General features: G+C 36.1%; 1 protein-coding gene across 1 annotated transcript in view; it reads left to right on the forward strand.

Annotated features, from left to right (window-relative positions):
• Positions 1-20,827, forward strand: part of IQCK (IQ motif containing K) — a 50,502-nt gene that overhangs the window by 14,279 nt on the left and 15,396 nt on the right. The window contains exons 7-8 of the mRNA XM_056334492.1: positions 5,973-6,057; positions 8,953-9,064. Of these exons, the coding sequence (XP_056190467.1) occupies positions 5,973-6,057; positions 8,953-9,064 (197 nt within the window). The remainder of the gene's footprint in view (positions 1-5,972; positions 6,058-8,952; positions 9,065-20,827) is intronic.

Genomic DNA, 20,827 nt, shown 5'->3' on the forward strand with positions numbered 1-20,827 from the left:
AGTCTTTGTATGTGTATATTGCAGGGGTTACAGGAACTGGAGGTGCATTTTATAAATAAGCATTAATTCACAAGAATTTATTTATCTGCATTTTCTAATTTTCTATATGGAATTATTTACTTCATACTCAGTTCAGAAGGACACATTTCCTGGTTTAATCTATCTATGTGTACCAAAACAAATGTGCAGATACAGAAAAAATAAATTTATCGTGGCTTTAATGAAGTGGACAGCTAAGATAAATATATATATAAGTCTATAAATGATTACTAAAACTGAAGCAGTTGCTTTTTGCTGAATACCTATATATGCATATATACACATGGATTAAAAAAAAAATTTCCTCCCTGCCCCCCAATATTTTAATTAGTTGAAGTCTGCTGGTCTCAGCTGCCTTTACAGTTGACTTCATTGTCAGTTCTCAGATGGCCAATAGGGGTAATTTTGCACGGGTGACTAATTTCTTTTTTTCCATAATGTGCCCAGTTTCTACAGGCTTTGCTTTCTGCACACTGCTGTATTTCACTGGTTTGTCTCTAAACCAGCCATGTTTAGAGTATATTTGATTTGCATTGTGATTTTTCTTTCATTTTCTGTAATAATTTGAGCTTTAAGTCTTGCTTTGGGGATATGATGAGCAGCACGTTTAATTGTAATAACAGAAAATTCCAACAAATATGTCTGTATGAATGTAATTCTGGGTGGATCCAAGTAAAGACTTGCCAGTCCAGTAATATGGCAGAATTCAAGGTAACAAAGGAGAATTTTTTGACTTAAAAAAACTACAACTGTGTGTTGGAAAATTGCCCGAAGTTTCTGTATAAAATACATTGTGTAATGGTGTTTTATGAGGTTGAGGTTTTATGGCTACAGATCCTGATGCAGTGTTGAAACTTGCCTGAATTTATGTAAAATTGTCAAAATGGCAATGAGAAAATTGAAATTTGAAAAAAAAAAAAAATTGAAAATGTATTAGTGGTTTGTGACACCTTACTAATGTTGCTGTTAGAGCACTAAGGGGAGATTATTTTTGCTGTTGTTAGGTCTTTGTGCTTACAGGATATGAAGTCTGAGCTAAAGTTACACATAGATGGAAATTTCCCGACTGGCATGAGTGGACTTTGGAATAGGTCCACGTTTGGTTTCCTTCAGTCCAGGACCACAAACATTCTTACAGAATACATAAATATTGGTTATACAAAAGAGAAAACTGAGGCAACACATTATGATTTGCAAAATATGTAGCAAGTATGCAAGCACAGGAGGAGGACTGAGTTTAATCATTAAAATGGATAAGTCCTTCACAAGTAGAGAGCATACTAAGAGGCAGGAAAGCCACTATAATGGTCAGACAGAATATTCTTGCTCTGCTATTGTTTTGGCATGTTCTCACCACTGAGACTTCTTGCTGTGCTTCCTTTCATTCCTCTGACATTCTTGTTACCATTCACCTGTTCTGCCTCATTCTCCTGTCCATTATATGACTCTGCCTCCCCACTTAACAACTTTCTCATGTTAGTTCCACACCGTCGTTTCTTTTTACCATGTCTTTTCTTCATTATAAATAGTAAATAAGTATATAAATAATTTGTATATGTTAACTGTTGTATGCATATTATCACTATGACCACTTTGATAATACTTCTAAGTGTATATTGATAGGTTTTTTATACTGTAATATTTTGCATCTTTTTTATGTGTGTGGTCTCTTGTTTTAGAATTGTGGCTGAGACAGAAATGAACCAATAAATTTAAAAGTTAAATGTTTTGTTTGTTCACAACTTAGAGCCTTTATATTTGACGATATTTGAAATACAAAAGTGTATTCAAAAGACCAGGAAAGCAGTGGAAGATGCACAGAACGAAGGGGGGCAAAGGGGTCAAAATAAATACTTTTTTTTTTTCCCTTCATTTAGCTATTGGCAGTATCAAGGAGCTTTTATTTGTTGGTGGTTTTTTTCCTCCAAATACTTTTCTCTTCTTCCAGAGCACTTAGATTACTGTAAAAACCAGTAGTTAGTAATGTCTTTCTGACTTTTGAATAGTTGTATTAATACTTAAAATGTTACAAAGAAAGGTCTCAGTTCATACTCGATTTGACTTGTGAAAATGTTCCAGGGTATTTTTGTCAAGTGTCTGTGGGAATATTTCCCTGTAAACCTGCGAGACTCATACAGTGATAATGTAATACATGATTAATATATCTAATTGGTTATAAATACCAGGTCAGATAAATCAGTACTTCAGTGTCCGATTGCTTATGAATAATTGTCTTCCTGCTTTTGGGGTAAATGATCTTAATAGTATCTATAGCAGAGATTTTTTGAGACATTTATTTTGCATCAAAACTATGCTTTTTCATTGTTGCACACTTGCAGCTCTGGATAGGCATGTAAGGAGAAGAACTTAATGAAGGCAGGTGCTGCTCTAGTATTTCTAGATTCTATGAGTAGGAATAAGAAATAATGGAAATGTAAAACTACTTTGGAAAATTTCCAGAACAATTTTTTGGTTGTTCAAACCAGCATTTGAATTTCTGGAGTACTTTCCAAACCGAAGACTTTCTCAGAATCCTTTTTTTAAGAGTTAAGCAGATCACCATGGTCATTTACTTGTGTGATGTATATTTATCCCTATTCTTTGGTCTGTTCTTGTGTCTTTTAGATTATGAATTTTGCAGCGATTCTGTCGTTGCCTATGTTCATATATGATATAAATATTCAAGAACAATAACCATCAAAGTCAAATTAAAGGTGAAGTGGTTGTGGCTGTTTAATATGGCAGCGGCTGTCGCATTGAAGCTTACAGGCCTCCAGAAGGCCTGATTCCTGTTATTAGGGTCGCTTCAATATTTCCAGAGATGAGCTTTCTAAAACCAGAGGGAAGCCCTGATCATTCGTTGGTGTACCTGGATATTCCCCTGTCACCTGAACCCATCTGCTTCAGGCACTGATGCTCTCTGTGGCTAGCGCAGGGGTCCTGCAGGCAGCTAGTTGTAAGGCTGGTGGTTAAATGTGGTGGTTGTCTGTTACGGTTAGGGAACAGATTTAAATAGGAAGAGTAATTACAAAATCCTGAATTACACATAGTGAAAATTTTGCTTGATTAAATGTTTCCTTGTATTTCCTTTTCAAGGAAAGAGTCAGACATATTTGTAGGACAGAGTAGGAACTTAGTGACAGCTGGGGTTTCTGGACATTACTGTGCACAAATACTGACTGTATAGAGTGTCCCTCAGCATGACTGTGAACTCCATAGGTTAGCTTGTCTGTTTTGCGGACAAGCTAATGGAAGGCTTTCTCCCCTCTGCACCTTCTTCAGAGTTCATTGAGAAACCCAGCTTCTGTCCATGAAGAATCAGATACATGTCTTCAATAAGAACCTTTTTCATATACCTCATACGTTTATTTAATGCAAGTCTGTTTTGTATCTTCTGGGTGCCAAATTCCACCTTATAATGTAATATAATTAGTAAGCATCTCACATAATCAGGATCTGTACAAGTTTGCTCATAAAGCAAGAAATGTGTTTCTGGAATTTACCTTTCCTCTGGTCAGTGTCTGCTTTACTCAGATTTGGTAAAATATAATACTTAAAAATAATTGTACTGATGCTCTTTTACAGGTGTATCTTATGTTAAACAATATATCCTATATATATATATATATATCTCTCAATAGGTTTAATGTGTGGGCTTTTAAGATTGTGCATAATCAAAGACTAAATAAGCAGAATGTAGTCAGTGTGCATTTTACTGTCAGTTTTAATCTTCTTGGAGGCATACAGCTGTCTTCTGCCACAAATGACATATTCCCTCTTTTCCTAGTTCACTGCTGAGGGGCGATTGCCTCTGCTCAGATTCTATTTTTATTTGACCCGAAGCCAATTGCCTGTACTCTTTCAGACAGAACCGGACCTGGCATGACTTCTCTTCTTTAAAGCTGCCCTGTTGAAATGATTGATATTTGCCAGTGACTGTTGTACTGAAAAGGAAGTCCTGTCTTGCTTGATTTTTATATTGGTTTCTCAAATTTAGTGTTGGATTATAAACTAGACATTTTTGAAAATGAAAGCAAATGAATGCTAGAGTTGGCCTTGCAGGCGAGGAGAAATCTCAGTTTGTTCTTTGGAGATGTACTCATTCTTAGAGCAAGTTCAATGTCTTTGATATAACTGGTGAAAATATGTAGGTCTTTCTGTGATTTTCCCACTGTAAGTTTTGGTGTTCAAAGAGATCAAAAATAGAACAGAGGATGAAAGCCTATCAGGCAAACCAGCACAGTCCAACTTCATATTTTTAAGACTAATTATAAGAAGCTGTTAGCTCGGGAAGCCTTGCTTGTCCAGCACTTGTGATTTCCCTTGAGCTGTAAAAATGCTAATCAATGTTCACAGAGCTAAAACTGTTTAGCTTAGTGAGAGACTCCTTTTATTTTTGTCTTATTTCTACTTTTCCAAACAGACCGAGGTTTTCTTTCGTGTTGAAATAAATGTAGGCCAAAACTCAGCTGACATGATGGTGAGACCAATTTAGCTGAGTACACAGACTAAAACGGTGTAGTCAGTGTAGGATTAGATAACAGTTAAGATTGTGCTCTAAGTTGAAATGCTCCTTTGGTGAAGACAAGCCCTAGGAGAAAGACGTCAGAGAGCTGGGAAGCTTACTAGGGCAGAGACTAATATGAATGAAATTAAGTGAAAGGAAAATGTAAGCTGTCAAGCCTCCTAGCTTGATCTGTAATATACTGTAAAATAAATTTCCAAAAGAAATGGCAGAAGTAATGTTTTAGCCAAAAAATGTAAGACTGCATAAAAAGCTTGTTAATTGATGGTCTTTACAGTATGTGTGTCTTTATAGTATAAATACCACAAATAATGTTCCTGTGTGGATTGCATGTGTTTGTAGATGATTGCTGCATCCAAATTCATAATGTTGTGGTTTTCCAAGTCAAAGCTGCGTTCAATCTGTTTCCCATGCACAGAGTGTGGCTCTTAGCAGCCATTCTAATGCTGTGCCAAGTCTGCTGTTTGTAATTGGTATTTTCATGAGTTGCAACGGTGCCCTATAGTTCATTACCTTTAAATTACATTTATTGTAAAAGAAACTATATAAATTAATTTTGTCTTGTCCTTTCTAATGGATGCCATCCGATCATTGTGTGAGACATGTAAATCGACATTCATAGAAAATGGCTTTTGGGATGGATGATTGGATATAGTGATTTTAGGTTTTGTTAGTGATGGCTGAATTGTAATTATAGTTTGGAATGTTTCCCATTAAAATTGGTAGCAACAGAATCACCAAACATGCTTTCAAATTACTTTATATTTTGGCTGAAAAGTGTTGACTTCACGTATGTATTACTTTCTTTTATCACCAAATAATGTCTATATTCTATCAGAAGTAAAATTTCAGCTTTTTAAGAACTTCTTTAGAAATTTCTAAACATGGATCCATGCTTATGCAGATATGATAATCATTACTTTGTTCAGTACATTTTAATTTTAAGTGAAATCGTGATGTAAGTTAATGAACTAAAATATATTTGTGTTTTGTGTATTTAATAATTGCTATAAACATTTACATCATAAGTCTGTTCATTGCTGCATGCACACTAAAACCTCTGCTTTATAAATGGCATGCCGACTTCTCCTGCCCCCCTCCCACTGCCGCCTCAAACCTTACCATAACAATAGGAGTTTGAAATTCATGTAGAAGAATAAGAAAGATTACTGCTCTTGGTGTGCCATTTTTATATTACTGTTCTAAAGAAGAAATTATTGTGGCGTAGATAATGCAGAATGTATTTTTAAAGGAGATTTTCTTTGCACATTTTACCTTTGGAGCAATACAAAATTGGATCTTTCAAGCTCCTGAACAACCTTTGTCTTTTTTATAAAATATACTGTTAGGGAAGAAAGCATTTTACATTTATAGGCTGTCTGTTTACAAAACAATTATTTTTTTAAAGTCCTAGGCCACCAATTCCTCTATCTCTCCTTCTATCAGAAGAAGAAGCAAGCATAGTAATTCAGTCCTTCTGGAGAGGTTATCGGGTAAGAATAATCTATAATTATTTCGCTTGATGTTGAAAACTGTAGGACTGTGAAGGCCCCAGGGAGAATCCTTACATAAATTTTAAGTAGGGGATACTATAAATAGCTGCTGAGACCCCCATGGTTCATTGGCTTTGAATGTTGCTCTGCCTTATGCCTAGTGACTACAGTCTTTTCACAGGCACTTACGCTGATGTAATCTCACTGTTTTCCTCAACAACAGAGAATCCTCAGAAATTAGATTTTCAGAAGTACAATTAACACTGAACAATTTATTTTTTGTATTTTAGTTGATCTTTGGCTAGTTGCTAAAGGATGAAGTGTTATTTTGTTTCATGCAGGGATGCGTGAAGTGAGTGTGGAGATGCACAAGGAGGATTGATGAGGTCTGTTAAGAAATAAAAACATACAGAAACAAAGGACAAAAAACTGAGACCAAGAATGAGACAGGAGATGTAGGAGAGGCATGAAAGCTGTTATTCAGAGAAAGGGAAAACAAAATGGCAAGCAGATGTTGCAAACCATACTAGTAATACCACACTAATGCAATCCCCAATTTGAGGGAAAAGCAAGGCGCATAAAATAAATACAAAGAAAATTGACTAAGACTGTTATTTTGGAGGGTGACAGCCATGCTAACCCTAGGGTATGAAATAAATTATTTTGAAAATCCATTCTGTCAAATATTTCTTCAAAAGGCTCTAACACCTTCATGCCTTAGAAAGAAATGACTTTAAATTCAGGTGACTTTGGTGGCAAAGAAATGTCTTTGACTGCCTTTATAAAAATTTAAGCTTGTACGTAGCCTCCAGATACAGCAGTAATTTTGTTGTGATGGACAGTGAGATGTCTCTGTCTGTACATCAGTTGTTCTTTAAATAACAATCAGTATAAAACGCTCCCTGTGAAGTTCTTTACTACTTTTAATAAGCATGAATATATGAGTGGCTACTGTGATGTGCCATGCAGCCAAAGATGATGAAATACCTTGAAATGATCTTCTCGATGGATAGATTTTTGTGACACTTTCTGCTTGTTCCTTTTCTTTTCTTTTTCATTTTTTTACATGGAGATGGCATTGACACTAACATTAATTAGCACTGACAGTATCTCTGTAGGCATCCTTGCAGTGGAGTATTGCAAAGGCAACCATTATCCAGTAACTCTTATGTTTACTGAACAGTGCAAGGTTGCTCAGGTACCTTGTGGTTCTTCTACCAAAGCTTCTGAAGGGCAATATCCTTCCTTGCTATATATATTAACTTCAGATTTTTCACAGTAGTATTTATGAGTAACAGTAACTTTTAAAAAAAATTTTCATATCAACCTTGTAAGAACTTCTTATAACTTTTACAAAAGGTAATATAAAACTATGTTAGTATAATGAGGCCTAAGAGGTATCTGACGTCAAGTCACTGAGTAGAAGTCATGCCTGTCTATATTGATCATGTAACCTTGTAATGTATTTCTGCTCTGCCAGTGCACTATCTGAAATATGGCAAGTTATCTTTTGCTAAGTGGATTGAAAAGTGCTGTGGGAGTTCAGCTACCATCTATTGTGTTCTTAGCTGCACCACAAAGGATAAATTCTGCCTGGAAAGAATACTTTTGATAAATAATTTATATTGTTTTCTTTAAGTCGTGTTTTTTTTTTTAAACTAGTGGAAAACTAAATGCTGCTCTTTTGCTCTGTAAATATCCCAGGAAAGTGGGAGAAACCCAGAATGTAATGCCATAGAGTAGTAGAGTTCAAATCACAGAGCAAACTTATTACCATATCATGTAAATATAAGAAATTTTCTAAAAAGCAGTCAGCTTCCTGAAAGCAAGATATGTCCAGGAGAAGCCAAGCTTATTGCTGCTTGTTTCTGTCATGCTATTCAACTTCAGCCTGAATTACTAGGATATTAAGTCCTAAAAATAATGACATTCTATATACATAACATTTAGGAAAAAAAAGAAACTGCATTTTTAATAATTTTATTATAATTTGAATATGCCTTTGAGAGAGTAATCACTCACCAATGTCTAAGCTAATGCTAGTTGTCAGAGGACAATATCTGTTCTGGATTTTTGCTTTAGCACTGGAGGTAGTAATTGTGTGAATGCTGAGGTAGACAACAGGCAACACGCTGCTAATTAATCAATTCCTGCTTAGAACAAGTTTAAGTATCAGAGTAGTAAAAGCTGTTGATGCAAATTATTAGTAGTAGCAAGATCTACACCTGTACAAAAGCAGTAATAGAATTCAACTTAAATCTTAAATGGAGTCAAGGCCTGTGACTATTGTAATTTTATGTGGAAGCAGAATTACATGCTTCATAGGGGTGATTGACTGACAAAGAAGAGATATCATGTAATGCATTCCAGTTACTTTAAATAACAGATTAATGGCTCTCCTGTTCGTGAAAATTGTATGGCTGGAACTGTCAGTAAGCCTATTTGTAGCTGATAGCAGGTGTGGATCAGTTAGCTGGAATAAATTTCCTGCTGTATGACCCTTCATGCTACTCTTCTGCTCTATTATGTTGGTCAGTGGGTTGGTTTTGTAGTGTTGTGGTTTTCTATAGTCACTAACACCCTTCAACATAATGCTTTAAATTTTAATTAACTCAAAAAATAAGCATCTCACTGCAATCACATTTTCAGGAGTCCTTGGTAATCAAAATGATCCCCTAATTGGCATATTCACTGGGGTTTGTCAATTATGTGGCTTTTATTTCTGTGTAAGTTGAAAACTAAACCTGTGGGATTGTGCTTTTATATCAGGCCCAACCAAAGGAAAGAATGTCATGTGTTCACCCAGCCATAGCCTCATGAAAAAAATTTAATCATCATCTTGGGTAACATGAATGTATATAATTTTAGTGGCAGTTTCTGTTTTCCCTTTCCCAGGTCCGCTGTGATAGTGAAATACAAGAGCTGCGTCAGTGGCAAAAGCAGTTGAGAGAGCACAAAAACATTGCTGAGAGAGTGAAAGAATTCTGGGCTAAGCAGGAAGCCAAAGGTAAGTGATTTAAATAGTGTGGTGTAATATCTTAACTTTTTTTTAACAATGTCTTAAATTTTTATACTTTAATACTTTGTATTAAAAAAATAGGACACACAGTAGGACACTAATCCTGAGTGAGAAGGGATGGTAATGTCTGGTGGAAATGCCTGGCTGTTTCTTTACAGGCACTGCTTATGCTAAGTTTGTTGCCTATATAGCTGAAAGTGACAATGAAAAATACAGAGCCAAACGCCCATGATTTCAGAGGACAATGACAGTGTGCTGACACAGTATTTCTTAGGGCAGGATCAGACCTCTACCAGCTACACAACATGTAAATACTGATTTTTACCAGACGGGTTGTAGTACAGTTTTTCTGAAATGTGGGATTTCTATCTGGTAAATGTTCTGTGGTTATTTATAGCAGAAGTTGGCCTGTACAGTTCTAAAAAAAGAAAACAAACCCAAACAACCCAATATAATTGCCAAGGGAAATGAGGCCAGATTGCTTTAAGAACTGAGACTGTAATATGTTTCTTTTTTGCCTTGATTGTCGACAAGGGTTTACTGACAAGGCTAAAGTTATCATTCAGTTAGTCGGGCACAGTGTGTAATTATGACTGTTTGCCAAGCCTCTTTGTTTACTAATGCAGAAGGATTCGCTAACTCCTCAACCAGTCCAATTTTATCTGGCTCTGCAGGCTGGGACTCGGATGTGATATATGTAGGGATGTGAACTACACGCCAATAGGTGCAGAAGAGGTGGTTCAGCTATGTTGTTCATGTGTTGAAGACAGGGAAAATTATGGTGTACCAGTCAGCACTGTGTTCTTCAGTCTGATGGCAGTCTCGCAGGGGTTTTCTTAGGTGGCTGATCTTTGCCCTGAACTACGTGAAGCATTCAGGGTGCTGTTTCATGCAGTCGGTTGGATCAGACTGGGAGCTGCCAAAAGAGTAGATCTCACTCTGTAGCTCTTGCATCAATTTTAGTGATTGTGTAGCTGTACCATGAGTTGGGATCAGTGAGGGCATTTGGTGTGGGGCAGGTCAGTTTTCCTAAACAATGTTGCCACATGATTGCTGTATCTAACACAAAGGAGAAAGTGAACTGGGAAGAGAGAGTGTAATTAATTTCAGCATCCCACCACTTGGTAAAATTGAGCAGAATATGAGATAATATTCTCATACCTTGTTACTGTTGATGGCTGAGGAAGTGCCAATCTCCAGGTGATTGTCAGGAGGTAAAAGCCAGGGGCAAGTCATGGCTTAGACCTCTTCAGCTCAGTACACAAAAGCACATCTGTCAGTGCCCGCCTTCTGAGCCTGGTTTTGTGGGACTGGGAAAGGAAAAACTTACATATGAATCCCTGCAGGGTAAGAGAGTTTAGAATCAGGTTTCTGTGAAAAGTTTTAAAATTTAGAGTCCCTGTCAGTTAGATACCTACTATCCAGAAAAATCTACAGCTCTGGATTTCAAGTGACAGAAAACTGCTGATGTGCAATCTGGAATTAGGCAGCTTAATGGGGGGCATCTGTCCTCTGTGTTGCCTAATGACCTACGCAGCTTTTCACTCCACACTGAATATTTGTGGGTCACCATGTGGAAGCTCTTTCTTTGCTGCCTCTATAGACCATGCCATTGTTTCATTGTTTCGCTTTCAGGTGCCCAATTTCTACACCTTTAAAGCCTAAGCTGAGGCACTGAGTATGTCCTGCTGGGTCTTCACTCAGACTTTTTTTTTCGTTCCTTATTCTCTATGCAACTTAGCTCTTCTGTTTAATTAAATGGAGTTATTGTACTCATGCACAGATATGAAACGGTATTCTGGAATTAAGTGTCTGACATCCTCACAGTATGCTTTATTTTAGAAACCACAGTAAGAATGTCCATACATAAAAAGTACTTATTAACATCAGTGCTATAGCAATAGGAGCTTGTTGTGACTAGAGCCTTGCAATTCCGCAATAGCTCTAGTCATCAAATCTTTTGTGGCTATTGTTGATTTAAAAACCATCCTGCTTTTTAATAAGTGATACAACTAAAACTTCCCTATGAAACATTTTAATTACAAAACAGTCCATGCTCTGTAAATGTCAAAGGAATTAACTGGAGTCAGGTCATTAACCCGATGCACTGCAATTATTCTTTTACTTTCTATTATGTATCATTTCTATCTATCACTAGTTACAAGCAGATCAGGCTAAAAGGATGGCATGAAAGCTCCACACATTTCCCTTTCTGCTTGCAATCTTCTTTTGAAAGTGTTGCCTAAAGATGAAAGGATTTTCTACATTCACATAGGTGAAAGGAGAAATCTGTTAATAGTAACAATCATTATAACAACTGAGTTTACAAAATAGACCCCTTGTTTTCAGTTTTCCTTATCTTGATATTTTATTCTTACATAAAATAAATGTAATAGGTACTTGGGGCTAATAATTAAATTCTAAACAATGTGTGAAACCTCAGCACTTCCAGATGGGCTATTTTTTATAACATAAAGTTATCCATGTTTTCAAGCTCCCCCAGTGGCAAATCTTTGATCCCCTAAACTTCTTTTCTATTATTTCCTATTTATACTTGTATGTCTGTTGGATAGCATTAGTTTTTAGGCTATCTAGTCAGGGTAATGTTGCAGTTATGCTGTGTTAAGCTTGCTGTCAAGCCTTCTGATGTGTATGCTGAACACTAACTAATTCTGCAATCAGATTTGGATACATAAGGTATTTTCACTGGGCATTGTCTAATGAACACAGTGCTCAGTTATAGTATAAATGTTTCCAATAAGTATCTTGCTACATGGTGCTATTGTAGCACAATTTCTCCTCTATTGGGTGAAGCAGAAGAGTATTTAAACCCACTCTCACACAAGAGCTGTGCAGCAAACTCCAGGCAGCACTGAAGGCAAACACTTTTAAATTGTTGCTCTGGATTTCTGAAGTAATCCACATTTCGTCAGGTAAGATGAAGCGAATCAGTGGCAACTCTCATCCTTGAGGACAGTGTTGACTGTTTAAAAAGTTGCCTCTGTGTGCTGCCTCCTTTAATCCTCTGCAGCACTCACCTGCCAGTCGCATGCATAAGCTGGTACCACAGGGTGATTTCATGTTCACAACTGAGAGAATCACGTTCAAGTACTGAATCCACCGTGTTCCCCAGGGCCTAGAGAACCTCAGCAACTCTTGGCTTGCTTATGCTAGGCAAAGCTCTTGCACAAAGGGAAGTCTCTCTCCAGTTTTGCTGCTTGCCCTATGATGAGGTATGGTGACTGCAGCAGCAGCTACTGGATAGTTCTGCAGTTTGCATGTTTGCAAGTGCAGTGCAAGGAAAAGTATTTTCCTGTTGGAGGTACTTTTCCTGCCCAAACAGCCATTCTTCATGATCTCCAGGGAAAATGCGTGAGCTGGGTTGAAGCTCTTGCCCTCTAGCTTCAGCTGCATTGTGCTATTTAATAGAATTTGTCCAGTAAAATCTGCTTCCATTGTAATATTGCAAGATTTATGCTATATGTATTACACTCTGAGTTCGTTAGAAAATATGCAGTGGAGAAATCTACTTTTCCAGTTCCAATTGCAAGATTAGTTGGTGTTCTGCATACGCTTCAAAATGCTTGACATTCTTCCAGTGTTCCTTCCCAGTGTTAGGAGTTCTGTCATAAGAAAGTTTGCATTGATACTGGTACTGATACCAATACAAATAGCAGTAGATTTCTTTGAGTGGATATTTAGATACGTTGAGGGGCAGGCTTATAATTAACAAAGACAGTAATGAATGACAACCTCAGATGGGTTCTGCACGTCTACACCAACAGCAGGGCTGCAATGAAAGCTGTTCCTGCGGGTGTATTTCAGCTGTGAAGGCTTAAGTGTGAGTTCAGTCTGCAGAATTCTCAGGGTAGAATTTTTTAAATCATAAATGCAGTTAGATATCAGCTGATATCAAAGCTGTCATAAAAGAGTAATTTTTCAAAAGACATTGTGTTCAGAATCTTCCTTTGTGTATCATGGCCTCCTCAGTTGCCTTGCTATTGCAGTTATATATTGCAAGGTGTTATGAGCTGACACACTTTTCTGTGTCTGCACTGTGCTATGTGCAGGACCTTTTGATCTCTGCTTCACCTGATTATGAAATGTTCAGAACAAGAATTTTCTTCAGGGCAGTATACATTATAGTACGAATACCAAAACTGGAAGACTGTTTTTTTGGTTGGGGTTGTTTTTTGTGGTGTTTGGGGTTTTTTTTTTGTGATAGCCATTTGTTACAAGGCCTAGATTTTCCCAAACATTTATTCATATTTATTTTGCAGTTTTAATCCACAAAAGCTCAGGTTTGATTTACCAACCCATGCAGTTGGTTGCCTAAGGGATAGTCTGTAGCTGAAAAGAATTCATTCTGACGAGCAAAATCACACAGCACAACAGGGGAAAACTGCGTTTCTGTATGGGGTGTTTGTATGCAGTCAGTGAATTAGAATTCTTGGCTTTAGTAGCTTACAGCTAGAAGATTAAACAACATAGTAACTAGTAACTGTGTACAAATATGTCTCATGGATTTTATTTTTTATTATAAGTTGTCTTCCAGCAGACTTGACTAATAAAGAAAACCTTGGCATCCAAGGTTTTCTTCAAGTCTGTGTGGGAATTCATAGCCTATTTACAATGGTTTATTAGGAGTTTACTTTGAAAAAAAGTAGTAGGTTCTTTTTGGGTTTGGGGCTTTTTTTTTAAAAAAAAAAGAAAAGATATAAATAGATTTTGTTTTGAAGATCTAAAAACAGTGGATTCAAATTTACTATGATAAAATTAAACTTCTAAATTTAAAAAATGAAAGACAAATTCTTTTCTTTGTAATACATGTTTAATTCTGTCAGTGTTAATTGTTGAAAAATTGCATTCCTGAAGGTGACTATAGAAGTTGATCTAGCAGGTTTGCTAATTCATTTTAAATGATTGCAGTTTAATGTTTGTGTTTTGGCCTCTTGCTTTTGATTTGTTAGCATTTACAGCATCTCATCAAGGCATGTTTTTTCACACATTCCGTTGTCTGTGATACCAGTAAGAGTTACAAATGCATACATTTCCCACTTATTTCTAAGAAATAAACCTATATATTTAGAACATATCATTGTGAAAAAGGTTGTATATGATACTAGATCATATTTAGATATGCAATCATATTTTACATATTTTACGGTAGTCTTCATGCACATAAAATCTTAAAGTGAAAATTACAAATGCATTTTCAGAGGACAAGATGAAACTGTATTCAAAATGTTGCAGCTAAGAAAAGCAGAGGCCTAAGGGTGGAGTGGGCTGTGTCATTTGGCAGTTGAATAGATTATAAAAACTCCTGTCTCTGAAGAAATTGAATCTTTCCATAAACTATTATTTATGTTGTTTTGGAGACTAATGTAGTGATAACATTTCCTTTGCTGCCTTTGCCGATTGTTTCAAAAGGAAAACCAAATTTCCTTTTAATCACTGTTATAGAGGTTTCCCATCATAAAATCAATTTTAGGACTCTAGGGGACACAGCTGTTTCACCACTTCAAAGAAAGTTGTGAAATTGCCCCCTTTCATTTTTTTTACTTAAACCAGTGCAAGTTTATATTGCTTATGTCACATTAGCTTTCAATGTTATCACATTGTTTCTGTAATTCCTTAACTGAGCTCTGCTAAGTTAAGAGTATCCATACATAAAATAGCTGTGGGGCCCAGACAGATGGCTATTTGGAAACAGCTGTACTAGTTTGAGACGTTACTGTCCAGAGGTTTCATTATCAGTCTCAGCTGTGATGCCATAATTAATTTTTGTTAGTGCTCCAGCTGCTCTTATTTCATCTATTATTATTCTGCTGTTTATTAATGCCATTAAATTCTATTTCATTGTAAAGCCAGCAAGGTTAGTTAAAAGCGCTTTTACCAGTGATTCAATCTAACCCAGCTGACTTTGCTCTGAAGTGGATTGTGAGCACTCATATAAAAATGAGTTGCATAACACAACTACTTCTTATAACCTTGTCTTTCTACACATTCGGTTTAACTGCATTAATTAATTCTGTTAATTCAATTAATCCCCTTTAATTAAACCACCAAGCTCTTCACATGAAGCAGACAAAGCATTTATTGTTACTAAAAACTCAGATGTTACAAATAAAGCATTAAGATTCAGGATCAAAAGAAAAAGAAAAACATTTTTAAATAGATACGGCAATTTATTATGAAGTTAATTACATTAAGAATAACAATGAAGTATCTCTTAAATTTGTATGACTCTAACCTTGTTTATTAGATGCTGTAAACAGTGTTGAATCTAACTGTAGGGGATGAATGGTGAGCTGCCAAATAGCTTTTAGAAAATGCTGACTCGAGCAGTAATGTGATTCTATTGACACTACTAGAAAGATCAGCATACCTTCCGTGGAAATGCCAGCCAAAGACTCGGTTAGTGTGAGCTAACTGTCAGATTCTGCTTTGTTGTGGCTTTCAGCACAATGCTATGTGTACCTTATTTCACGGGTGTGTTTTAGGCAAAGACATACCATTTTATGAAAGCGTGTTCGTATAATCTTCACCAGTGTGATTCTTAAAATGGATATTAAGAGGAAGTTAGAAATGTAAACTGATGGTAATTAACAAATCCAAAGGCATTCTTAATTTATTTTTCTGTGTGTTAAAACACATTGATTATTATTGAAACTAATGAAGTTTTTGTTTTCATTAAAACATAACCAGAACAAAAGACTTCTCGAGTTTTTCTTAAGTAGGGACCAAAAGTCTGATTTTTAAGGAGCAGCTGAGGTGTTCCAGCAACTTCCTCATTAACAAGGCAGTCCTGTGCTTCCTTGGCCACGGCTCTTGCCATCCTTTCCTTTCCTTGGCACTAGCAATTATGGCTTCATGGTTGGTCCAGCTGGCTGATCTGACAAAGAACCGCTCTTCAGTTCTGTTCGGCTGCCCCTTGGGTTAGTTTTCTGCTGGATCAGCCTGATAAACTGACTTGCCTGGTAATGACACAGTCCTTACATTTAACATAAGGGAAATGGTCCATCAGTAATAGAGGGAAGGAAAACGGCCCATTTGTGATGGCTGCTCACTTTCAGATCAGCTCATCTGTCCTGTGCCTGCTGTGTCATGTGAAATCATACCCTACGTGACATGACTGCTTGGTTTGGTAGGCCAAGGTATAATGCAGCCTCATATAAACCACTGATTATCCACCTGTTTCACTGCATGTTTAAAGTATATCTTTTTTTTTCTTCTTTGTTTGTAATTCTTTATTGTTCTTTCACTGTATCTTTTATACTATTTATTACTAGTTTTGAAAAGTGTTCTACTTTTCAAAGAAAAGTTTTCTACATGAAAACTTTGCATGAAAATTGCTTTATAAATTAATAGCATCTTGCAGGACTGCTGGCCTCTTTTAATGCATGTGCCTGCTAAGTTTCTTTTTGCGCGCAAAGAAAAAGGTGTATTTCTCTCAGCCTTTACTGAAAATGATAAAGCAATGGCATTCTTACCTGACATTTAATTTGCTATACTGCTCCACTGCTGTAACGTTACATTCCACAAAATGGGCTGTATTTGGGGTGTGATAGTCCTTACTCTTAGCAGTTTCTACCTTCAGACCGAAAATGTAGCATAGCACTCATGGCTCAGTTTAGTGGCTCACAGCTTTAGCCTTGTAGAAGAGAATTATCCCCAATACAGCAGAGCTGGTGGGATAAATTTGTTGCAGAATATTTTACAGAATTTTGTAAAAATATTACCTTCTACAGAAACCACAGCTAATAAGAAAGCAACCTCCAGAGGATATGAGTGAATAGCAGATGGAAGATGATGTCCCTTCTAGTTTTATTATTCCAATTTGCTGAAATTAATGTAAATGTGTTCAAATAAGTGGTTTAATAACCTGGGTGTTATTTGAGATCATGTTTGGCAGGATGTGACACAGTGGCATGCACGTAGCAAGACCTGCCTTTGGTTTCATGAGACTGATGTACTACCATGAGTGTCTGTTTAGGAGAACTTCTTTTCCCAGCGTGCATTTATCTAGGCCTGTCCCTATCGATTTTGTCAATATCTGTAGCCTAAATCATCCGTTTGAAATGGGACATAATTTGCTGCATCGTTTTGGTTTCTATCTGGTATCCCATATAGCTCCAGTCGTATTTTTGCTTTAATGTTTCCAAGAAGAAATAGGCCTTGGCTTTTTGGTTAACAGCCTGGTTAATTTGATTTGTGCCTCCATGCAGTGGAGAAGTCCTATCTAGTCATGATTCTGAGCAGTGTGTTATGCAGATGCAGTACTGATGAGACATCACTGGAAATGAAAAAGAACCTGTCCTACAATGAAAGGAATTTGAAAATACTTGATTTTTTTAATGAATATACCTAGATCTTCATTCATTACTTACGTAAATAATACTGACACTGTTACAATGGTTATTTCTCTGCTGGTGTGCTTTTGGAAAGACCATTGGTTCTGTATACACTTGTCTAGTACTTTCAGCTATTTTATTTCCTAAGGGCTTTCTTTTTTTCTTTTTACCTGCATAAAATCTATAAAATTTTATTTTAAAAAAGCATTGTTCTTAAGGAAAGTAGTAAAAGAAATAAATATTCCTGGTTTAATGGCAAAAAACAATTGCGGCCCTATTAGCTAGCAGTTCTTACAGATCAACTGTAGCCTTGGCTTTGCAAGGTACTTCTGTAACAGTGAATATACACCGTGTGTGAATAATCTAGTTAAACCAAACTGAGACAGAAAGTAATCTTCACAGCAGGTAGAGGGGTTGATTTCCAGATACAGGAGGGAATATTTCTATGCATTCCATTCCATTTCAAGCTGTTTTTCTCCTTTGGCAATAGAAGTTATTACTCATCTATACTGAGAGCTTTTAAAAAATACTTCTTTCACAGAAAGAATTTTTTCCCTTGGGAAGATGCAACCAGCAATGTGCTGAAGAACTCAGAATGTAGGTGTTCTGTCACTGGAAAAATCCTTGAATATATGAATGAGATTGCAGATGAAGAGTAGAACAGGCTGCATATTTTAGCATTGCTGGAGTAGGAACAGATGCAAATTGTCAAGAAGCAAGGAAATGCAGTCACTCACTCCTTATAAAGCTGTGATGTGTCTCTACCTGAATTATGAGGAAAGATTCAAAAGCGAAATATGCTTACTAAGTTGAACTGGGGAAGTCTAATCTGCGTACTTTTGAAGGATGGCTGTATGTAATTGTATGAAAGTAAATAATCATATCACATCAAAGCAGAATGAATTGAAGAAGGGAAAAAATGTTAAATTCAGTACCCAGGAAAAAATAGCTATACTATGAAACTTCTTGGAATTTATTCCATAAACAAATAAACATGAGTATAGTCATGTGCTGTAATGGATCCTTATTAATAGTTCCATAAATGAAGTTACAATTGCATACGTGTCTGCAGGACTGAGTACCAAGGAAAATATTGAGAAGGGGATATATAGATATAGATATAGATAGATAGATATATGGAATGACTTACACTAGGCTTTAAAAAATATTTAAAATGTACTGTAGGTAATAATGCTGGATTAGGAAAAGATATAGTCTGAATAGTTAATGGATTTCTTTAAGACTGCACCCCTGTGGTTTATTTAGAAAAAATCGGCTTGGTAAATTGTAAGGAATTCATCAGTTTTATGTGAGAAGTTTCTTGCCTTTCCCCCCCTCCAACTTTCACCAAGGGTGACTGAAATGTAGTCATGTTTTAAGAAGATTTTAAACAAAATTATTTGGTTTTAATTCCATCTGCTGTCTTTTACTGTAGCTATAATTCTTTAATTAATCTCATTATGAAGCTCTTGTAAGTGATGACCTCCCCATATTCCATGGTTTTACACTTTGAATATATGTTATATAATACATATATTAACACATATATGTTAAGATCTCAAATGTTTAATGTATTTTCTCAAATTATGTTGCTTCAAACTGAGCTATATAAAGAAGTTAAAAGTGGAAGGCTACTTGCTGTTGGTAGGACGCTGCGATTAAAAGAATTTGATTCTGTTGGTTGTTTTTTTTTCTTTAAACGTTACAGTATTTACAGGTATTTTGTTGTTTCTTTCTGAAAAGTGCTACAGTCCAAATAGTTTAAAATGAGTTCGTATATGTGATTGCTTTTGATTTAAAAGGACATATATAAGGTTTCGGTTACACAAAAGACCTTAAAACATCGTCTTTTTTCCTTTTTTTAAACTAAAATCCAAGAACAAAGCGGTGCCGATAGCTGAGTATGTGGTGGTTTTCATCAAGCCTAATTCAAGATGCTTGAGATGTTTCTGAAAGTTTAATCTTGGCACTAACAGCTGAGAATGTAGTGATAAAAGTCATAAGACTCATGATGCAGATTCCACTTTATTGGTCCACACCCCAGAGTCAGATGTCTTTGAAAAGTTATAAAGATTACAGTAACATTTAATTTCTGAAACCGCGTTGGGAATGTTTGGGAAAAAAAAGAAAGATGATAATTTAGATAAGCTACAAAATACGTGATCTTCTGAACTGTGCTTAGACAGGCACAGCAGTGTATCTGCTAGTGCAAGTCTGGACTAATCCTCCAGTACCAAAGCTGTATTTTTACCCATCACTCTGCAGTTTTTAATAATGATTTGTAATGGAAAAAAGACAACTGCAATCTGTTGATTTTTCTGTGATTATATAATTTGTTTGTTTGTTTTAAAGGAGATGAGAAATTCTTCATGGGTTTTCCAATCTTTTTTTTATTTTTCTTCTTTTAACCTTCTATAAGATAATAGTGAAAAAAATGGAGCATTTTTATTGAAAATTCTTGATGGTGTTTTTTGTTAGTTGGTGGTTTTTAGTTAGCAAACCCAAAATTTCTATAACTGAGAAGCATTAAAAGCCTGGAGAAAAGGCTGCCACCAGTTAAAAAGTAAAACCTCCAAATAGTCCTGCAGAAAACCTAGACTGAAGACATTCCTAGTTAAAAAAAAAAAAGGGGGGGGGGGGTGAAGGCAGGGATAGAAAGACCATGAATTGTTAGTCTTAAAATATGATTCAGAGATTAGCAAAGTGGGTGACAGATTGCAGAACATTGCTACTTGCCCCAGAGTTCCCTTTAAACCCTTTAAACTGGTATTGGTCATTTGGATATCTTTTTTTAATGTAACTGTCTATTCTATCTCTTTTTTTCTTTTTTCTTCTTTTAACCTGATCATTTGTTTTAGTATGTGTAAGAGTTTAAATTTGGTGATTTGACAGAACGTATCATATTTTGCAAGTAGGAAACATTTCAGAAGTAAGAGGGGCTAATGGGTGTAAATAACAGTTTTCATGAAGCTGCCCAGTTTGTATCTTCCAGTATTTTTTTTCTTTTTATACCTTGAATTGTAAAAATGCCATCCAGATATATCCAAATGAATTCTTAAAATTTCTATCAAAATATTAGGAAAGCATGGTGGATTGCACAGACACATTCTGCTAGAGACCTTTCAGCCCTTTTTTTCTATCTCCATTACTAGATGTTGGTGTTTGGGAGTCTCCTGTACATCAGCTCTTGCTTCTCTAATCTGATCCTAAGTGAAGTTAAAAAAGCCCTGAAATCGTTTGTTCTCTGAAGTCACGGAGGCAAGACTAAGCATTTAACAAACTTTGTTCTGATTTGGAGGATTAGGTTTGTCCTGTTACTTTTATATATCCATTTTGCAGAAGCTTCTTCTGATGAGTGATCCTCTGACAGTTTCAGATTCACAAGTAGCAGGAATGT

This window comes from Falco biarmicus, chromosome 4 (assembly GCF_023638135.1).
Source record: "Falco biarmicus isolate bFalBia1 chromosome 4, bFalBia1.pri, whole genome shotgun sequence".
NCBI classification, from domain to species: domain Eukaryota; kingdom Metazoa; phylum Chordata; class Aves; order Falconiformes; family Falconidae; genus Falco; species Falco biarmicus.